At 47.6% G+C, this 22,107-nt stretch overlaps 1 protein-coding gene across 5 annotated transcripts in view; it reads left to right on the top strand.

Moving 5' to 3' along the window:
- LOC130281674 (alpha-2-macroglobulin-like) overlaps positions 1 to 22,107 on the top strand; it is a 126,397-nt gene that overhangs the window by 11,358 nt on the left and 92,932 nt on the right. The window contains exon 1 of one of the 5 annotated variants that reach the window (XM_056529140.1): positions 10,087 to 10,548. The exons of the other annotated variants lie outside the window; for them this stretch is intronic. Within the exon in view, the coding sequence (XP_056385115.1) occupies positions 10,475 to 10,548 (74 nt within the window). The 5' untranslated portion in view covers positions 10,087 to 10,474. Of the gene's footprint in view, positions 1 to 10,086; positions 10,549 to 22,107 lie in introns of those variants that run through there. 5 annotated transcript variants of the gene reach the window in all.

The following is a 22,107-nucleotide window of genomic DNA, read 5'->3' on the forward strand; positions in this document are numbered from 1 at the left end:
TTCCTTATTTCTACGGTCAACGGGGAGAAACTCTCTGCTACGGTACAATACCGCACCCAGCCCATGCGGATGGATATTGGGATATTCCATACCGAGACTCTGGAATTTCTTGTTCTTCCCTTCTGCTCCTCCGAACTCCTGCTGGGTTTACCGTGGTTGCAACGCCAGTCTCCTGAATTGAATTGGTCCACCGGTGAGATTCTGCGTTGGGGTTCCTCCTGCCCTGACCGGTGCTTCAAGCCTACTCCTATCAAGCGGGTCCCAGGTCTCCCCAAGCCTTACCATCAATTTGCGGACGTCTTCTGTAAAAAAAAAAGCGGAGACTCTTCCTCCTCACAGGCCATATGATTGTCCCATTGACCTGTTACCGGGCTCTACTCCTCCTCGGGGCAGAATTTATCCTCTCTCCCCTCTAGAGACTCAGGCCATGTCGCACTATGTACGTGAGAATTCACAGAGAGGCTTTATTAGGAAGTCTTCGTCTCCTGCTGGAGCCGGGTTTTTCTTTGTGTCTAAAAAGGATGGTTCTCTCCGACCCTGCATCGATTATAGAGGACTCAATAAAATTACCATTAAAAACTGTTACCCTCTGCCTCTAATCTCTGAGCTGTTTGACCGTCTCAGAGGAGCCAAGATTTTCACCAAGTTGGATCTCCGCGGGGCCTACAATTTAATCCGCATTCGTAAAGGAGACGAGTGGAAGACCGCATTTAACACCCGGGACGGTCACTTTGAGTACTTAGTGATGCCCTTTGGACTTTGTAACGCACCCGCAGTCTTCCAGGAGTTCGTGAACGACATCTTCCAGGACCTTCTCTACACTTGCGTTGTAGTATATCTGGATGATATCCTTATTTTGTCATCCAATCTGGATCAACATCGAGTCCATGTCCGGCAAGTTCTCACCCGACTCAGAAGTAACCGCCTCTATGCCAAAATTGAGAAATGTCTGTTTGAGCGTACCTCCTTGCCATTCCTGGGGTATATCATCTCTGCCCAAGGTCTGCAAATGGATCCTGCCAAGCTATCTGCAGTTCTGGACTGGCCACACCCCTCTGGTCTCCGAGCCATACAGAGATTCCTGGGTTTTGCCAATTACTACAGACAGTTTATTCCTCATTATTCCACCCTGGTGGCTCCTCTTGTGGCTTTGACTAGAAAGGGTGCCAATCCTAAGACCTGGCCTCCTCACGCTGAAGAGGCCTTTCTGTCCCTGAAAGCTGCCTTTGCATCTGCACCTGTTCTCTCCCGGCCAGATTCTTCCAAGCCATTCTTTCTTGAAGTGGATGCATCCTCTGTGGGAGCTGGAGCTGTATTAACTCAAAAGTCTTCCAGGGGCAAGACCATAACTTGTGGCTTCTTCTCTAAAACCTTTTCTTCCGCCGAGAAGAATTACGCTATTGGGGACAGAGAACTGTTGGCAATTAAATTGGCCTTGGAGGAGTGGAGACATCTTCTCGAGGGTGCTCCTCACCCTGTGAACATTTTCTCGGACCATAAGAACCTAGTCTACCTCCAGTCTGCTCAGAGACTAAATCCCCGCCAAGCCCGTTGGTCCATCTTCTTCGCCCGCTTCAACTTCCAGATTCACTTCCGTCCCGCTGCCAAGAACATCAGGGCAGATGCCCTTTCACGCTCTTCGGATGTGGTGGGCGATGTACCCACTCCTAAACACATTGTTCCACCTGAGTGTCTCACCTCGGTAGCACCTGTGGATTTACGGCTACTTCCTCCGGGTAAGACCTATGTTCCTCCTCGCCAGTGGTTGCAAGTTCTCAAGTGGGGTCACGCTTCCTTCCTTGCCGGTCATCCTGGGATTAAGAAGTCTCTGCAGTTAATTTCTCAAAGATATTGGTGGCCCTCGCTAGACAGAGACGTCACTGAATTCGTCCAGTCCTGCGCAATCTGCGCCCGGGACAAGACTCCTTGTCAGAAACCTGCGGGCCTTCTTCTGCCCCTCCCTGTTCTGGAGACCCCTTGGTCACACATCGCCATGGACTTTATCACTGATCTTCCCTCCTCCCATGGTATGACAGTCATTTGGGCCGTGGTTGACCGTTTTTCAAAGATGGCTCATTGTCACGATGCCGGCTGGCAGGTAGTGGATCCTCTGTGCCAGAGAGGGATTGGCGAGGACCGCGCTAGTGGACCGGTTCTAAGTCACTACTGGTTTTCACCAGAGCCCGCCGCAAAGCGGGATGGTCTTGCTGCGGCGGTAGTGACCAGGTCGTATCCACTAGCAACGGCTCACCTCTCTGACTGCTGATGATAGGCGAGGTACAAGGGAGTAGACAGAAGCAAGGTCGGACGTAGCAGAAGGTCGGGGGCAGGCGGCAAGGTTCGTAGTCAGGGTGGATAGCAGAAGTTCTGGTACACAGGCTTTAGACACACTAAACGCTTTCACTAGGCACAAGGGCAACAAGATCCGGCAAGGGAGTGCATGGGAGGAGGTCAGATATAGTCAGGGACCAGGTGGAAGCCAATTAAGCTAATTGGGCCAGGCACCAATCATTGGTGCACTGGCCCTTTAAGTCTCAGGGAGCTGGCGCGCGCGCGCCCTAGAGAGCGGAGCCGCGCGCGCCAGCACATGACAGCAGGGGACGGGAACGGGTAAGTGACCTGGGATGCGATTCGCGAGCGGGCGCGTCCCGCTGTGCGAATCGCATCCCCAACGGCCATGACAGTGCAGCGCTCCCGGTCAGCGGGACTGACCGGGGAGCTGCAGGGAGAAAGACGCCGTGAGCGCTCCGGGGAGGAGCGGGGACCCGGAGCGCTAGGCGTAACAGTACCCCCCCCTTAGGTCTCCCCTTTTTTTTGTCCGGTGACTGCCTCCCCTGGGATGAGGACACCGGGAAGGGATGGATGGTTTCCTCAATGGCAGGCAGTACAGCAGGAGTAGGAATGGGGAGGGAGGGCAGAGGGTGAAGCTTGGCACGGGGCAGGGAGACACAAGGACGGGAGCCATGAGGGGACACAGAGGCTTGCCTGAAGGGACTGGGAGGGGGGGAGAGGCATTTTCTGTGGCAGGCAGAGTCCCTAACGACCTTAGGGGGACCGGATACAGGAGGAACCACAGGGTCACGGCAGGGAGTACTGGGAACCGGTTTAAGGCAGTCCTTGGAACAAGAGGGACCCCAACTCTTGATCTCCCCAGTGGACCAGTCCAGGGTTGGGGAATGGTGTAGAAGCCAGGGTAGTCCAAGGAGAATTTCGGAAGTGCAATTGGGAAGGACCAAAAATTCAATTTTCTCGTGATGAGGTCCGATGCACATTAGGAGGGGCTCCGTGCGGTAACGCACGGTGCAATCCAACCTGGCTCCGTTGACCGCGGAAATGTGGAGTGGCTTGACAAGACGGGTCACCGGAATGCGGAATTTATTCACCAAGGACTCCCGAATAAAATTCCCAGAGGCACCAGAGTCCAGGCAGGCCACGGCTGAGAGGGAAGAGCTGGCTGAAGTAGAAATCCGTACAGGCACCGTGAGACGTGGAGAAGCCGACTTAGCATCAAGAGACGCCACACCCACGAGAGCTGGGTGCGAGCGTGCGTTTCCCAGACGTGGAGGACGGATAGGGCAATCCACCAAAAAATGTTCGGTACTGGCACAGTACAGACAAAGATTCTCTTCCTTACGGCGATTCCTCTCTTCCAGGGTCAGGCGAGACCGATCCACTTGCATGGCTTCCTCGGCGGGAGGCCTAGGTGCAGATTGCAGTGGAGACTGTGGGAGAGGTGTCCAGAGATCTAAGTCTTTTTCCTGGCGGAGCTCTTGATGTCTCTCAGAAAAACGCATGTCAATGCGAGTGGCTAGATGAATGAGTTCATGCAGGTTAGCAGGTGTTTCTCGTGCGGCCAGAACATCTTTAATGTTGCTGGATAGGCCTTTTTTAAAGGTCGCGCAGAGGGCCTCATTATTCCAGGATAGTTCAGAAGCAAGAGTACGGAATTGTATGGCGTACTCGCCAACGGAAGAATTACCCTGGACCAGGTTCAGCAGGGCAGTCTCAGCAGAAGAGGCTCGGGCAGGTTCCTCAAAGACACTTCGAATTTCCGAGAAGAAGGAGTGTACAGAGGCAGTGACGGGGTCATTGCGGTCCCAGAGCGGTGTGGCCCATGACAGGGCTTTTCCAGACAGAAGGCTGACTACGAAAGCCACCTTAGACCTTTCAGTATGGAAACTGGTCCGACATCATCTCCATGTGCAGGGAACATTGCGAAAGAAAGCCACGGCAAAACTTAGAGTCCCCATTAAATTTGTCCGGCAAGGACAGGCGGAGGCTAGGAGTGGCCACTCGCTGCGGAAGGGGTGCAGGAGCTGGCGGAGGAGATGATTGCTGCTGAAGTTGCGACTGAAGTTGGTGCACAATGGTGGACATTTCCGACAGCTGGTGGGTTAGATGGGCGATCTGTCGGGATTGCTGGGCGACCACCGTGGTGATATCAGAGATATAAGGCAGAGGGACCTCAGCGGGATCCATGGCCGGATCTACTGTCACGATGCCGGCTGGCAGGTAGTGGATCCTCTGTGCCAGAGAGGGATTGGCGAGGACCGCGCTAGTGGACCGGTTCTAAGTCACTACTGGTTTTCACCAGAGCCCGCCGCAAAGCGGGATGGTCTTGCTGCGGCGGTAGTGACCAGGTCGTATCCACTAGCAACGGCTCACCTCTCTGACTGCTGATGATAGGCGAGGTACAAGGGAATAGACAGAAGCAAGGTCGGACGTAGCAGAAGGTCGGGGGCAGGCGGCAAGGTTCGTAGTCAGGGTGGATAGCAGAAGTTCTGGTACACAGGCTTTAGACACACTAAACGCTTTCACTAGGCACAAGGGCAACAAGATCCGGCAAGGGAGTGCATGGGAGGAGGTCAGATATAGTCAGGGACCAGGTGGAAGCCAATTAAGCTAATTGGGCCAGGCACCAATCATTGGTGCACTGGCCCTTTAAGTCTCAGGGAGCTGGCGCGCGCGCGCCCTAGAGAGCGGAGCCGCGCGCGCCAGCACATGACAGCAGGGGACGGGAATGGGTAAGTGACCTGGGATGCGATTCGCGAGCGGGCGCGTCCCGCTGTGCGAATCGCATCCCCAACGGCCATGACAGTGCAGCGCTCCCGGTCAGCGGGACTGACCGGGGAGCTGCAGGGAGAAAGACGCCGTGAGCGCTCCGGGGAGGAGCGGGGACCCGGAGCGCTAGGCGTAACACTCATTTTGTGTCCCTGCCTGGTCTCCCGTCTGCGCCTCAGTTGGCCAAACAGTTTTTTGTTCACATCTTCCGCCTCCACGGTCATCCCAAACACATCGTCTCAGACCGTGGGGTGCAGTTCATTTCCAAGTTTTGGAGGGCTCTCTGTGGTCAACTCGGAGTCAAGCTGGATTTTTCTTCCTCGTATCACCCTCAGTTCAACGGCCAAGTAGAAAGGGTGAACCAGACTCTGGGAGATTATCTACGCCATTTTGTGTCCTCTCGCCAAGATGATTGGTCGGATTTACTCCCTTGGGCAGAGTTCTCTTATAATTTCAAACAATCTTCCGCCACCAATAAGTCTCCATTTTTTGTGGTCTATGGCCGTCATCCTCTGCCTCCTCTGCCTAGGACCTCCGCCCCCTCGTCTGTACCAGCTGTAGAGGACCTCCTTCTGGACTTCACTTCTATTTGGCGAGAGACCCACTCAGCCCTCCTCAAGGCCTCGACCCGTATGAAGCTCCAGGCCGACAAAAGTCGTAGAGCTCCTCCAGAATTCAGTCCCGGTGACAAGGTGTGGCTCTCCTCGAAGTACATCAGATTTAAGGTACCAAGTTACAAGCTGGGCCCTCATTACTTGGGTCCCTTCAGAGTCAATAGCCGCATTAATCCGGTGTCCTACCAGCTCCATCTTCCTCCCTCCCTCAGAATTCATAACTCTTTTCATGTCTCCCTTCTCAAGCCTGCTCTCTTTAATCGCTTCTCTCCTAAACTTCTTTCTCCCACCCCTGTCACTGGTACCTCTGATATTTTTACTGTTAAAGAAATCCTAGCCACCAAGCTTGTTCGGGAGAAAAGATTTTTTTTGGTCGACTGGGAGGGCTGCGGTCCTGAGGAAAGGTCTTGGGAGCCTGAAAATAACATCTTGGACCGCAGTCTCATCCTCAACTTCCTTGGTGCCAAAAAGAGAGGGAGACCTAAGGGGGGGGGGGGGTACTGTCACAGCGAGCGCTCCGGTCTTCACCTCCAGACCGGAGCGCCCGCTGCCTCTGTCCTCTGCTCCGGGGCCTCGGCGTCTCCCGGTCAGACGTACTGACCGGGAGCGCGGGTCTCACAGTGGCAGGGACGCGGCTAGCGTGGCTCACGTGCTGCGTCCCTGTTCGACTTACCTGCTCCCCGCGCGGTGCTCTGCTCTCCTGGATCCCGGCGCGCTCCGGCTTCAGTCATTTTTTAGGGCCAGCGCACCGGTAATTGGTGAGCTGGTTCCTCACCTCCCACTGGCCCTTCCCAATAAAAGGCACCTGCCCCATCCTGCCCTTGCCGGATCTTTGTGCATGGTGCCTTTGAGAAAGCGTTCCCTACTGTGATATTGCCTTGCCAGTTGCCGAACCCATTGCTACCGTATACTCGCCTGTGAACCCTTGCTGCCTGCCCTGACCTCTGCTACGTCCGACTACGCTCTAGCCTGCTCCCTGTGTACCACGCTATATCAGCTGCCAGAGAGGTCGAGTTGTTACTGGGGGATACGACCTGGTAGTTACCGCCGCAGCAAGTCCATGCCGCCTTGCGGCGGGCTCTGGTGAAAACCAGTAACTGCTTAGAACCGGTCCTCCAGTACAACCCGTGCCATCGCCTCTCTGGTCCGGAGGATCCACTACCTATCCTGCCGGTACATGACATTCATGTTTTTTGCAATTGACATGTGTTATATGTTTGTGTAGCAGGCGTCTTTTTTTCTTACCTGTTTGTGGGCCAGGAAGTTCTGTAGTTCGGCGTTGGATCTCTTACTGTCGTCCACGGCATCGGCCATGTTAGAATTAGGCTGTGGACAACGTGTCAGGGCTTTTTTTTTTCTCTGTTCTTTGTTTCCGTCACTGGGAGGCTTCTTTCATGCCCAGCTGATAAATATGTAAGGTTTCCGAAGTTAGAGCTGAAGCGAGCGAAGTCAGAGCCCGGAGGACGCAGGTCTGCATGAGAGAAATAAGCCACGCCCCCTCATCTCCCCCTCCCGGAGGTCGCAGTTCTGCATGAGAGAAATAAGCCACACCTCTCATCTCCCCCTCCCGGAGGTCGCAGGTCTGCATGGGAGAAAGAAGCCAGAGAAGATAAGTGAGAGGACGTACACTCCTCCTCATCTCCTCCCTGAGCTCTGTGTTCACTGTACGGGAGGATGACAAAGTGCAGGGCTGGGGATGTATAGACTGCAGGGGCTGGGGGATAAATCTCATACTGGGGATGATTTCTATGTGTGAAGGGGGGGGGACTCCTGAATGACACATGCTGGGAGTTGTAGTCCCTGTTAGGTGTGTGTATGCTAGTGTTTCCCAACCAGGGAGTGCTGGTAGTAGTAGTTTTGCAACACCTGGATGCACCCTGGGAAGCACTGGTGTATTCCCTATAGAGGTGTGGTGAACTACAACCCCCAGGAGACTACTGTGGCAGCATGCTGGTGTTATATCACAGACTGAAAACTTCTGAATGACACATGCTGGGAGTTGTAGTCCCTTTTGTGTGTATGCCAGTGTATCCCAACCAGGGCTGATTTATATAAGTGTGCTGTGTATAAGGGGGCCGACCTGGGAAAATAGTAGGGTGGGTAAAGGGCGGAACAAAAGAAAAATAGGAGCCGCCCCAAACCAGCAAGGCATGTGGCATGCTGGGATTTGTAGTTTTTAGCACAGCAAGAAACAGGAAATAGAAGCAAAGATAGGAAAACAAAGACAACAAAGAACGGAAATAGAGTAGCCTAAACAACAATAATAGAAATGAAACAAAACAAATAGGGTAAGTCAAAAACAGAAAAACACATTGACCATCGGAGTACCCCTTTAAACTCTGTTCATTGCCGTGTTCTGACATTAATAACTTTTTTTTTCTGCCTACCGAGCTGTGTTAGGTTTTTTTTTTTTTTTTTTGCACCATGAACTGTACTTTTTAACTGTTCCACATTTGTTACGTTTTTGATCACTTTTTATTACATTTTTTCTGGTATGTGATGTGACCAAAAATCAGCAATTTCAGCATTTGATATTTCTTTTACATTCACGTTGTTGGCCCTGCAGGATCAGGAATGTAATGATTTAATAGTTTGGACAATTACACATGCAGCAATACCAAATATGTTTTTTGTTTTTGTGTTTAAAAAATTGGAAAAAGGGAGGCAATTTAAATCTTTTTTAAATATTTTTAAAAACATTCTCTTCCTTTTTGTTATAAGCCATCAGTGTATGGCTTACATAGACCAATGTAATGCTATGGCATCACATTGATCTATGTTCTTGGCAATTGATTGCTAAAGACTGCCTAAGGCAGGCTTTAGCAATCACAGAGCCAGTGAAGACACAAAAGCAAAATTTAAGGCCCCGGGCTTCCCCAGCAACCCATCGGGACCCGGTAATGACATCATGGGGTGCCTATGGGTCTCCTAGACACCAGGGGTTAGATCACGACATTTAACCATTTCAATGACGGATATTGGAGAAATCTCTGATGTCCTTCATTGCAGGCAGATGTCTGCTGCTGATAGATGTCTGGCTACTGTCAGTTATGATGCGAACCCGGACTGCGGGCCCGTGTCACATTTCCCTTACCCAACCCGTGACAAGGGTCGGGAAGTGGTTAAAAAGAAGTGATCTGATTGGTTGCTATGGGCAACTACATCACTCTTCCTCAACACAGGTTTTGACAAAGCTCCCCCATTGTCTATTATCACCAGATTTCTCAGAAACAGACATAAACTGAAAAAAGTTACCATATTTTTCGCCGTATAAGACGCACTTTTTCTTCCCCAAAACTGGGGGGGGGGGGAGTTGGTGCGTCTTATACGGCAAATACACATTAAAACCCTGTCATATTACGGCGGTCCCTGGGGCCATCAATGGCCGGGACCCGCGGATAATACAGGACATCACCAATCGCGGTGATGCCCTGTATTAACCCTTCAGACGCAGCGATCAAAGCTGACCGCCTCGTCTGAAGCGAAATTTAAACTAACGCGGTTGCTCAGTCGGGCTGTTCGGGACCGCCGCGGTGAAATCACGTTGTCACGAACAGCTTACAGGACACCGGGAGGGAACTTACCTGCCTCCTTGGTGTCCGATGGGCGAATGACTGCTCCGTGCCGGGATCCCCTGCATGACCGGCGCTCTCCTTCGTCGTCATCGCGTCGGAGCGGCGTGCGTAGCGACGTGATGGCGGCGGCGGAGAGTGAGGATCCCGGGCAGCAGAGACTTTCCGGAGCGACGGGGACACCCTGGGGACGCAGCGACATCGATGGAGGGCGACATCCAGGGCAGCAGTGACGAGCGGTAACGGGTCCGGAACGGTGGGGATACGTGAGTATAACCTCCAATACCAGTGGTTTTCAACCTGGGGACCTCCAGATGTTGCAAAACTACAACTCCTGGCATGCCCGGACAGCCAACGGCTGTCCAGGCATGCCGGGAGTTGTAGTTTTGCAACATCTGGAGGTCCGCAGGTTGAAGATCACTGTCCTATACTTTACATTGTATTTGGTTCAGAATCTTTTTTTTCTAGATTTTCCTCCTTTAAAATTGGGTGCGTCTCATATGCGTCTTATACGACGAAAAATACGGAAAATCATTTTTATTTATTTATTTTAAGTTACAGAAGAGGAAGTCTCAAAAGCTTCTATCTACACTATGTAAAATATGTAAGAATGTGGGTGGGTAAAAATAAATATCTTGACAACCAGAAACTTCTCGTAAGCGCAAGCAAGTGACTTAACTATTAGCCAGGGATTAGCAGGCCTGGAGCTTTACGAACCAACAAATGGATCAAGAGATTATATGACACGTTGCGCTGGATGGGACGGTAACATGCTCAGGGCAGTTTTCTTTACTTGGTAATTTGGGAGAGGAGAGGGGGTTCTTGCAGGTATCTGTAGAGCACACTGAATACATTGTATGCCTCTTAACTTTGCCAGGTAAACAATGCAGTTCAATGCCAGTGGGAAACTTTATACCACCACCGATTTTTTTTCTGTTTAATATGTTCCCCTGTGACAACAGCACAGTTAACAAAGTCTTAATATTCCCATAACAATTTAGAAATCCTGTGTACCTGGGCAGGAGGCCACAGAAGCACAGTAATAGGAGAGGATTCTAGTAAACAAACGTAAGGCAACGCAAACAGGCTTCATCCCGGACAGAGCCGTCCTTGTGCAAGGGTCAGTTTTTGTGTAATGTTTGCCAGGGGGGCTGTACACAGGCTGAGCCTTATAAAGCCATCTCCCTCCAGCATTCTTCTTCCTGAATGTGATATCTGGCCAGCAGAATGTGGAGATCAACTCTAGGACTGTTCCTGCTCCTGACCGTCATTCATGGAGGAGATTTTGCAGAATCTGACCCGTAAGTAAAAAGTAACTTTTCTTCTCCATTGTTGTTGGTTATTTCTATTTTTGGATTGTTAGAGCTTATGGTGTACAATGCCAATTGCATTACTATTTATGTCTAGTATTGTTTTCTTCTGCTCTGTCATTCAAATCCATGTTGTGCTTTTTATAAAGTCTATGGGGGGAGATTTATCAATAAATGTCTATTTTAGATCAATTGTTTTTTTTGTTTTTTGTCTATACTTTGACTAGCGTGCGCCTTATTCATCAATAATGCGCAGCGTAATGATGAATAAGGTGCAGCTCTCCTTTAGTGTGAAAAGTTGTCGAACGTACAACTTTTCTAAAAAAAAAGAGTCAGACCTGGGTTCTCAACCCATGGTACACGTACCCATAGGGGTACGCCACGGGTTGAGCGTTGGTACGCGAAAGCGCTGACAAATACTGTCCATGCACTGGCAAGTATATGTCAGCGCATAGCCGGGCAAACCTCCAGCTGTTGCAAGACTACAATCCCCAGCATGCAGTGACGGAAGGGCATGCTGGGACTTGTAGTTATGCAACAACTGGAGGCACACTACTATAACTTTCAGCATGCCCTTTGGCTGTCCGTGCATGCTTGGGGGTTGTAGTTATGCAACAGCTGGAGGCACACTGGTTGCAAAACACAGAGCCGGAATATCGGTATAAGTTATCGGCTATCGGCCTGAAAGGTCACTGATTAGCGGTATCGGCCCTAAAAAATTGATATCTGTCGATCCCTAGTCCTGGGGGGGATAGCAGAAGTTGTCCCCTGCTGGTAACAATGGAATTTCTGCCAGTTAACCCGTGCAATGCCGGGTTAACTGAATGCCCTCTATAGACGGCAGAATGCGCGAAGGACCTGCGCAATTCGCCGTCTATAGACGGGATTCTGCGGGAAGGGGTTAAAGGTTGAATTGTGGAAGGTAGAAATTATTCTCACGCATATTGGTAGGTGGTGTAGCTTTGCGCCTAAAAATGTACCTTTGCGCACAAAATAGCGACTTTTGACAAAAGTCGCAAATGATAAACACATGACCACTACATGGTCAAAAAGAAAAAGTTCTACCGGTAGGCAAAAAGAGTAAAACTGTCTGAAAATATGCTGCTTGCGCCTGAACATAGACAAAAAAATTATCTATGAGCAATGATAAATCTCCCCCTATATCTTGTCATATTTCACCTTCATCCATAGCAGACTGTGCAGGGAGATTAACTAACTTATGTAACATTTGAATGAAAATTTTATATTTTTTATTATTTTCAAAATGCCAACATTTTAGCGCTGGTTCTCTAGACCCGTATTACTTTATGAACAAGTCATGTAGAACTTCATACATAGATAGTATCTAGTGTAGTATATAGTGTAGATCAGTGGTCTTCATCCAGTGGACCTCCAGATGTTGCAAAACTACAACTCCCAGCATGCCCGGACAGCCGTTGGCTGTCTGGGCATGCTGGGAGTTGTAGTTTTGCACCCTCTGGAGATCTGCAAGTTGGAGACCACTGGTGTAGATAGTGATGTATATAGACTAAATTGTGTGATAAGGCATGTATATAGAAAAACAATGGTTATCCATACAGACCAGTTCAGGAGCCAAATTTTTTATATGCTCTATATGGCAAACCTGGTTAGTATTTAGAAGTTTTCACACTATGAGGAGCAATGACGTATCGCTAGGATATGGCATGACTTCTTCATAGGTTTGAGTCTAACTGCTGGGACCTCACAATGCTTCTGACCATCCACTATGCAGGGAACAACAGCAGGATTGGCAGGTGCCCCAGGGGTATAAATATGCCTTTAAATAAAATGAAAGCTTATTCAGCCAACAGCTGACCCCATAAGTATGTATTTTTGGATCTTACATGTTTATTAAGAGGAGAGATTGATGTACTGCGGTCATGACTTATCAGATAGATGTATAAGTCCAATTTGGGAGATTTATCAAAGCTGTCTATGTCCCGCATCAATATAGACCAAACTACAGAGGGTTAGGCCGGTCTATTGTGCGCCTAATTTAACAAAAGTCGCACGGCTCTTGATAAATTCTGCGCACATACTTTGTGATCTTTGCTTTAGACTGTATTTAAAGGGGTACTACCGTGGAAAACTTTTTTTTTTCTAATCAACTGGTGCCAGAAAGTTAAACAGATTTGTAAATCACTTCTATTAAACAATCTTAATCCTTCCAGTACTTTTTTAGGGGCTGTATACTAAAGAGAAATCCAAAAAAGAAATGCATTTCCTGTGATGTCCTGACCACAGTGCTCTCTGCTGACCTCTGCTGTCCATTTTAGGAACTGGAGAAAATCCCCATAGCAAACATATGCTTCTCTGGATAGTTCCTAAAATGTACAGTAGAGGTTAGCAGAGAGCACTGTGGTCAGGACATCACAGGAAATGCATTTCTTTTTTTGGATTTCTCTTTAGTATATAGCCCCTAAAAAGTACTCGAAAGATTAAGATTTTTTAATAGAAGTGATTTACAAATCTGTTTAACTTTCTGGCACCAGTGGATTTAAAAAAAAAAGTTTTCCACGGAAGTACCCCTTTAAACCTGCTCCAGCATGATCTGACATTTCGGCGTACTTTCAGCTGATGCGACTTGTTGCTGAAAAGCCGCTTTTGATAAATTCAGCACCAATGCATTTTTCTGTCTAAAATAGACTAGAATGCATAAAAGTCGCACACATTTAGACTGTGACTTTCTGTGCGACAAATTTAGACAGGAAAAAAAACTGTCTAAATCCTTTGATAAATATCCCCCAATTATGCCTAATCTTTATTTCCCCTAGTTCCACTTTGGTACTACTCTTCACTTTATGGCTCAGCTTATGTTTTATATGTAGCCCTTAATTGAGACCTCTGGGTCTTGAAGACATTATAAATGCCATATTCATCAGTCTCCTCCTACACACTCTGCATTAGACATTCAAAATGTATTTGGTGACTGGTTCACCCACCTTTATGTAACCCACCCTATTTATAAAACATGAATGGGCCATTGATAGGAAAAACTATCCCCATCGACAGGATAGGGAATAAGTGTCTAATCACGGGGGGTCTGACTGCTGGGATCCCCCACAATTTCCTGCACTGTGCTCTGGCTCTTCTTGTGCAGGGAGCAGGGGTTCGACATGCCCCCTACATGGGAGGAGGGGTGGGCGGGACTTAATCGCGGCGCCCGCACTCAGCCGTAATCGGGAACCGTAGTTAATGTATGTCTATGAGCCGACCGGAGTGAACCGCAGCCTCCGGTCGGCTTCGTTTTTGGCCGTATGTGGTTTCCCGACCGCAAGCAAAAACGTGGTCGACCACTCCGGTCGGCTCATAGACCCACATTAACTACGGTTCCCGAATACGGCGCCGCGATTAAGCCCTGCCCACCCCTCCTCCCAGCCATATACGGGAACCGTAGTTACAAACCGTAGTGTGAACCCAGCCTAACATGGATTTTTGTCTTTTCGTGAAGCTTTCTCAGCATACCTTTAGGCTTTTTGTCATTAAAGCAATGTGTTGTATTCCAAAAATGAGTAAATGATACAACTGGAAATATTATGTGTCTTTAGCACCTTCTTAGATTGTTTGTTTTATTACCAGAGCCAAAGTCTGCAGATTAAGACTTTTCATTTTAGGGAACACTGTGAAATATGAATATTTAGGAAAGCACTGCTTTTGTATGCTATCTATGAGTCTTGACACTTTTGGGGCCATTAGTTTGGGGCTGGATTCATCTTTTAGCACCCTGGTTGGGAAACACTGCCATACAAATTCAAAGCTTTCCATAGGAGCTGTAGACTCAAAACGATAGAGATTTTTAAAGTAAGCATGTTGCAGATGTTTTTCTTTTAAAACAAAAATATTGGAAAGGTGAAAGTTCTCTTAAAAAATTCGGGATTATACATTGCCATTTATTTAGATTATTTATGATTGGGACATAAATGATTGCAGGGCAGCAGCACCATACATTATCTTGTAGGTGTGACAATATGTGTGAACATTTCCTTTAGATCCACTATCACCAATTACAGCAGGACCCCAAGTCACAGTATTGAAAAGGATGTAAAATAGGTCTTTATTTGCACCTTTACATGGCATTCTTCTTTGCTGCAGTTCTGCCCCTGGGTGCTTGTTGGTTGTTTTACTAGTTATCTCCTCCTAAGTCTTATGGTCTGACTCCTGACTGTAAACTTTTAGCATCTCCTTTGATCTTTTTGTTGGGTAGGTGGAATCCTCAGTGTTTTAAAAGAGAACCCAGGATGCCTGGAAGCTTTTTCTTTTTGACACCAGGTTACATAGTTACATAGTTAGCACGGTCGAAAAAAGACATATGTCCATCAAGTTCAACCAGGGAATTAAGGGGTAGGGGTGTGGCGCGATATTGGGGAAGGGATGGGATTTTATATTTCTTCATAAGCATTAATGTTATTTTGTTCCAGGAATGTATCTAATCCTGTTTTAAAGCTGTTAATTGTTCCTGCTGTGACCAGTTCCTGAGGTAGACCGTTCCATAAATTCACAGTTCTCATGGTAAAGAAGGCGTGTCGCCCCTTGAGACTAAACTTTTTCTTCTCCAGACGGAGGGAGTGCCCCCTCGTCCTTTGGGGGGGTTTAACCTGGAACAGTTTTTCTCCATATTTTTTGTATGGGCCATTAATATACTTATATACGTTTATCATATCCCCCCTTAAACGTCTCTTCTCAAGACTAAACAATTGTAACTCCTTTAATCGCTCCTCATAGCTAAGATGTTCCATGCCCCATATTAGTTTAGTCGCGCGTCTCTGCACCCTTTCAAGCTCCACAGTGTCCCTTTTATGGACAGGTGCCCAAAACTGAACAGCACATTCCAGGTGAGGCCGTACCAATGCTTTATAAAGGGGGAGCACCATGTCCCTGTCCCTTGAGTCCATGCCTCTTTTGATACATGACAATATCCTGCCGGCTTTGGAAGCAGCAGCCTGACATTGCATGCTATTCTGTAGTCTGTGATCTACAAGTACACCCAGATCCTTCTCTACCAGTGACTCTGCCAGTTTAATCCCCCCTAAAACATACGACGCATGCAGGTTATTAGTACCCAGATGCATAACTTTACATTTATCCACATTGAACCTCATTTGCCAAGTGGAGGCCCAGACACTTAGTCTATCCAAGTCATCTTGTAACCTATACACATCCTCTATAGACTGTACCGTGCTACAAAGCTTGGTGTCATCTGCAAAGATAGAAACAGAGCTGTTAATACCATCCTCTATATCATTGATAAATAAATTAAACAACAGCGGGCCCAGTACAGAACCTTGGGGTACACCACTAATTACCGGGGACCAATCAGAGTACGAATCATTGACCACCACACTCTGGGTACGATCCATGAGCCAGTGTTCAATCCAGTTACAAACTAAAATTTCCAAACCCAAAGACCAGGTGTTACTATGCCCATAAGCTGGAACCTCGGGAATAAATTTGCAGTGAATGTGAGACTAGATTTTGGGTTGTATTACACAACCTGACCTCCATCCGATATGGCCGTCAATTTCCTAGACCAGCACTCCTTCATTAAGCATATTATAGGGCTCAATATTGGGTAAGTAAGGTCGCTCCAACGATCACTGGGTCAGTCGTGTGGTCCTTTATGTCTATGATTTAATAGCTGCATATGCCCTTTTATACAAGGTGATGGGTGGCTGATAACAATTGTGGTGTCCCAGTACCACATTCCATACGTTACTTATTTATTTATGGGTCCCCATAGCCAGAGTCCCTAGGACGTAGGGATTCCTATTAATCTAGTCTACCCCTAGTCGCCTCTATTCTAATGTATAGTCAGTGATTTATGCATAGGTTAATGTAAATAGCATAGTATATGTGGATAAATGGTTAATTACTTGTTTCCATTAGCGTTGCAGGACCTGCGGGTCATGTGACAAGGGGAACTCTATGGTATTTGGCTTAAGGACCTTAGGAGGCCCTGTGACGTAAGCAATCCCATCACACAATGTAAGGTGAATGGCAGACGTTCGGACCAATCAGATTTGCCACGCCCCCTGCCCATATAAGGGAGCGGCGGCCATGTTTCTCTCTCTTACCTAGTGGGCTGTCAAGCCAGCAAGACCTGTACAGCAGTAATCGCAGTGAGTTAGGTCCGAGCCATGCGGCAACGGCTGAACAATTATAATTATAGAGTGTATCACCTCCCAAACACTCTGTAGCATCTCCGGACCTAATACCTCTCCTAAATCCGGACGGATCTGCAAATCTCTTCCTAAATTAAGAGACTTATTGTCTAGCTCAAGGTCCACAACTACTGCCAGTCGCTAAGTAACCAAAGGACTGTTTGTATGAGACTGTGACTGTGCCGTGAATATTGCAAGCACTTCAGTAAACGTTATTCAAGTTAAGTTCAAATCTCCTTGTGGACCTTCAGTTATTTTATGCACCTATCGTTACTGGGAAGGGCGGCGATAGGCCGGAACACTGATACAGCATACCAGCTCTCAGCCTGGCGTCACAAACTCTTCTAGGGTTAACATTAACCCCTTATATACCTATACCATACCACCACTACCATACACCCTCCCCCCCCCAAGGGCTACCACACAATTATTTGTAAGCATGTCGAAAGCTGACAAGAGAGCGAATGCTCATTTGTTGCCTGATCGATGGACCTACAACACAGGCGGATTGTCACCTGTTTTGGGCAATAATCACCCAGCGTAATAGACATCCTGCTGGAAAGAGCTCAAAAAGACTTAGTTGAAATGCAGTTGGGTGGAATACTTTTCCTCATGTCTGCTAGTTTTTACCCTTGGGGTGTGGTCTTATTTATACCAAGCTTACGTCCAATTTTAAAAGTGAGGGTACGGTATTGCACCCCTAAAATCCTTCATTAGAAAGAACATTGCAAAAGGGATGTCTAAAAAATGAACATGTCACGGATGCAAGTTTGAGCAACATTGCAGGTTTTTGTGAGCATGCTCCAACATATACAGTAAGACTGTCACTAAATTCTCATACATCTGTAAAGAGATTTTTCACATTGGACCCATGTCTGGTAAATTTTTTAACCCAAAAAAAAACTTTTGGCAAAATCCAAGTTATTCTCTATAGTTGCCACAATAGCTTTCAAGAATACTTTAGAAAAAGTGTGCAAATTCGTGTGTTTTTCCCCCCATATAGAGCCTACCCTATCTACACCCTCATAACAGCTCCACTAACAATGGCATATAGCTTCTACATATAGGGTGCCCCATAAGCTGAGAGAGTGTGCCCCCATAAACTGAGCCAAAGTGGTTTATAAGCTCATTAAACATGTCCCCATAAACTACTGTAATATGCCTTTCATAACTCCAATTATGGTCCTAAACTACAAACATTTTTATTTTTTAAACAGACAACATAAAAATATAAAAAGGTGGAGGCTGCTTGGTCTGGCATAAATCCCATATTGATCTGGTTAGGGCCATTAATGTATGTGTCATGTAAGTGTTTGTATATTTGTTTTCCAAGATTACACTATGGATGGTCTTTCCTCGAGATCCACATCAGATTAGTGGGCATCCCTGTTATTCAGCCTTTTGAAAAGGTCACATGAGTAAGTGCTCCTAATTTCAGATGCAGGTATATTGGAGCCTTATCCCATTTCGATCTTGAAAAAACCCTTATTCACATGTACCTCTATTCACACGTACAGTATCCTGTGCATATTTGTTATATTATCCTGTGCATATTAAGAGAAGGCTTCAATATACAGGTGTGCATCTGAAATTAGGAGCACTTACTCATTTGGCGTCTTCAAAAGGCTGAATAACAGGGATGCCCACTAATCTGAAGTTGATCTTGAGGATAGACCATCCATAGTGTAATCTTGGAAAACAAATATAAAAACACTTACCATATATACTCGAGTATAAGCCAAATTTTTCAGCACGATTTTTCGTGCAGAAAATGCCCCCCCCTCAGCTTATACTCGAGGGAACAATAAAACGTTTCTGGCTTTAGCTGTGAGGGGATGGTTCCGGCCGTCCATTTCCGCCTGTCAATCCCTTCTCAGTGGTCTTCAACCTGCAGACCTCCAGATGTTGCAAAACTACAACTCCCAGCATGCCCGGACAGCCATCGGCTGTCCGGGCATGCTGGGGGTTGTAGTTTTGAAACATCTGGAGGTCTGCAGGTTGAAGGCCACTGCGGCCTTCATCATCCAGACACCCCTTTTTTTTTTACTCACCTCCCCTCGGTGGGAAGGAAGGGTGAGCTGGTCCGTGCTGTCCATATTCGACCTCCTATGCTGCAGGGACCGTCCGGTGGGGAGGGCTGTCCATCTTCACCGGGAGACCCTCTTCTCCGCTCCGGGTCGGCCCCGGACCAGTGACGTTGCCTTGACGACGACGTGCAGGGACGTCCGTGCGTGGCGTCCCTGCGCGGTGTCGTGAAAAGGCAGCGTCACTAGTCCGGGGCCGGTCCGGAGCGGAGAAGCGGGCCTCCCGGTGAAGATGGAGAGCTTGGAACGACGGACGGTCCCTGCAGCATAGATGGCCAAAGATGGACGGCCCGGACCAGCTCACCCTTCCTTCCCACGGAGGAGAGGTGAGTAGAAAACAAAAGGGGGGTCTGGATGATGACGAAGGCCGCAGTGGTCTTCAACCTGCGGACCTCCAGATGTTTCAAAACTACAACTCCCAGCATGACCGGACAGCCGATGGCTGTCCAGGCATGCTGGGAGTTGTAATTTTGCAATATCTAGAGGTCTGCAGGTTGAAGACCACTGAGAAGGGATTGACAGGCGGTGATGATGAAAGGGGGGGGGGGTGATGAAAGGGGGGGGATGATGAAGGGGGGGATGGTGAACGGGGGGGTGATGATGGGGGTCTGGATGATGACAGGGTGATGATGACGTGGGTGTTAATGATGGGGGGGTCTGGATGATGACAGGGGGGGATGATGACAGGGAGGGGGATGATGTATTTCCCACCCTAGGCTTATAGTCGAGTCAATAACTTTTCCTGGGTTTTTGGGTTGAAATTAGGGGCCTCGGCTTATATTCGGGACAACTTATTCTCGAGTATATACGGTACATGGCACATAATTAATGGTCCTTACCAGATCACTATGGCATCTATGCCAGACCAAGCTGCTTAACTCCAAAACCTTTTTATATTTTTATGGTGTCGGTTTAAAATATACAATAATTTTGTAGCTCTTTTTAGATGACTCCTGCGTAAAACAAATAAAAACGTGAAACCTTTACTCATGGGCCCTGGTACCACATATGGCTATGTAAATTCCTACAATAACAGCCCAACTATGTCTTTTCATCTCTCCGGGCTAGGAAAATATTGCAACACTCATATAAAGGAGAGGAAATTACTTCAGTGTGCAGAAAGCCCTGAAAAAGAAAAATGTTTTGTTGGGTAGGTGTAGTGTACTATTACTGTTGGGAGAGATAGAAGGAGGTTTTCAATAGTAGCTATATTACATTGTTCAAGCCAAGTCTAACACTTACATTTAGTCCCCACTGGGGACATTTTAACAAAATGTTCTGTCTAAGTTCATAGGTGTTACAATGTGATTCATTCAGTGTAAATGGCGCATGCCCTGCTAAGGGTAGACCTCCTTTTTTATTTTTAAAATTAGTTAATATTTCCATTGATTGTGACTTATTACACAATATATGTCATAAACATAGGATATGTAAGAAAACATATTTTTATTGCAAAAATCAAAATTTCATAAAATCATATAACAAAGAAAAAGAAGAGGAAGTGTAGCAGCGAGAAAGTTTTGCCGAAAATGGACAAAAAAAAAAAAAAATTACTCACCAGATTGATTATGGAAAAAGTAAAACCACAGAATTCACAGGAAAGTAGAAATACATTTTTAGCATGTTCTGCCTACGTTCTTTGGTGTTACAATGTGATTCACTCAGTGTAAATGACGCCTGCCCCGCTAAGGGTAGACCTCCTTTTTTATTTTAAAAATGAGTTAATATTTTCATTGATTGTGACTTATTACGCAATATATGTCATAAACATAGGACTCCAATATCTAAGTAAACATATTTTTATTGCAATAATCGACATTTCATAAAATCATATAACAAAGAAAAAGAAGAGGAAGTGTAGCCAAGAGGAAGTGTAGCCAAGAAGATGAAGTTTAGCCAAAAAAAAAAACAGATTGGATACGGAAAAAGTAAAACTGGATACTTTCCTGTGAATACTGTATTCACAGGAAAGTAGAAAAACATTTTCAGCACTTTTCATTTTTTTTCCTTTTCACATATTAATATTTGATGTCAGCATTTTTATATTTAGCTTTATATATATATATATATATATATATATATATATATATATGTCACGATGCCGGCTGGCAGAAGGTGGATCCTCTGTGCCAGAGAGGGATTGGCGTGGACCGTGCTAGTGGACCGGTTCTAAGTCACTACTGGTGTTCACCAGAGCCAGCCGCAAAGCGGGATGGTCTTGCTGCGGCGGTAGTGACCAGGTCGTATCCACTAGCAACGGCTCAACCTCTCTGACTGCTGAAGATAGGCGCGGTACAAGGGAGTAGACAGAAGCAAGGTCGGACGTAGCAGAAGGTCGGGGCAGGCAGCAAGGATCGTAGTCAGGGGCAACGGCAGGAGGTCTGGAACACAGGCTAGGAACACACAAGGAAACGCTTTCACTGGCACAATGGCAACAAGATCCGGCGAGGGAGTGCAGGGGAAGTGAGGTATACATAGGGAGTGCACAGGTGAACACACTGATTAGAACCACTGCGCCAATCAGCGGCGCAGTGGCCCTTTAAATCGCAGAGACCCGGCGCGCGCGCGCCCTAGGGAGCGGGGCCGCGCGCGCCGGGACAGGACCGACGGAGAGCGAGTCAGGTACGGGAGCCGGGGTGCGCATCGCGATCGGGCGCCACCCGCATCGCGAATCGCATCCCGGCTGGAGGCAGGATCGCAGCGCACCGGGTCAGTGGATCTGACCGGAGCGCTGCAATAGCGAGAGTGTAGCGAGCGCTCCGGGGAGGAGCGGGGACCCGGAGCGCTCGGCGTAACAGTACCCCCCCCTTGGGTCTCCCCCTCTTCTTGGAGCCTGAGAACCTGAGGACCAGACTTTTGTCTAGGATATTGTCCTCAGGTTCCCAGGATCTCTCTTCAGGACCACAGCCCTCCCAATCGACCAAAAAAAAGGTTTTCCCTCTGACCTTCTTGGAGGCCAGTATCTCCTTTACGGAGAAGATGTCCGAGGAGCCGGAAACAGGAGTGGGAGAAACAAGTTTGGGAGAGAAACGGTTGATGATGAGTGGTTTAAGAAGAGAAACGTGAAAGGCATTAGGAATACGAAGAGAAGGAGGAAGAAGAAGTTTGTAAGAGACAGGATTAATCTGGCACAAAATTTTGAAAGGACCAAGATAGCGTGGTCCCAATTTGTAGCTGGGAACACGGAAGCGGACATATTTAGCGGAGAGCCATACCTTGTCTCCGGGAGAAAAAATGGGGGGAGCTCTTCTTTTCTTATCAGCAAACTTCTTCATGCGTGATGAAGC

This window comes from Hyla sarda, chromosome 7 (assembly GCF_029499605.1).
Source record: "Hyla sarda isolate aHylSar1 chromosome 7, aHylSar1.hap1, whole genome shotgun sequence".
NCBI lineage: Eukaryota > Metazoa > Chordata > Amphibia > Anura > Hylidae > Hyla > Hyla sarda.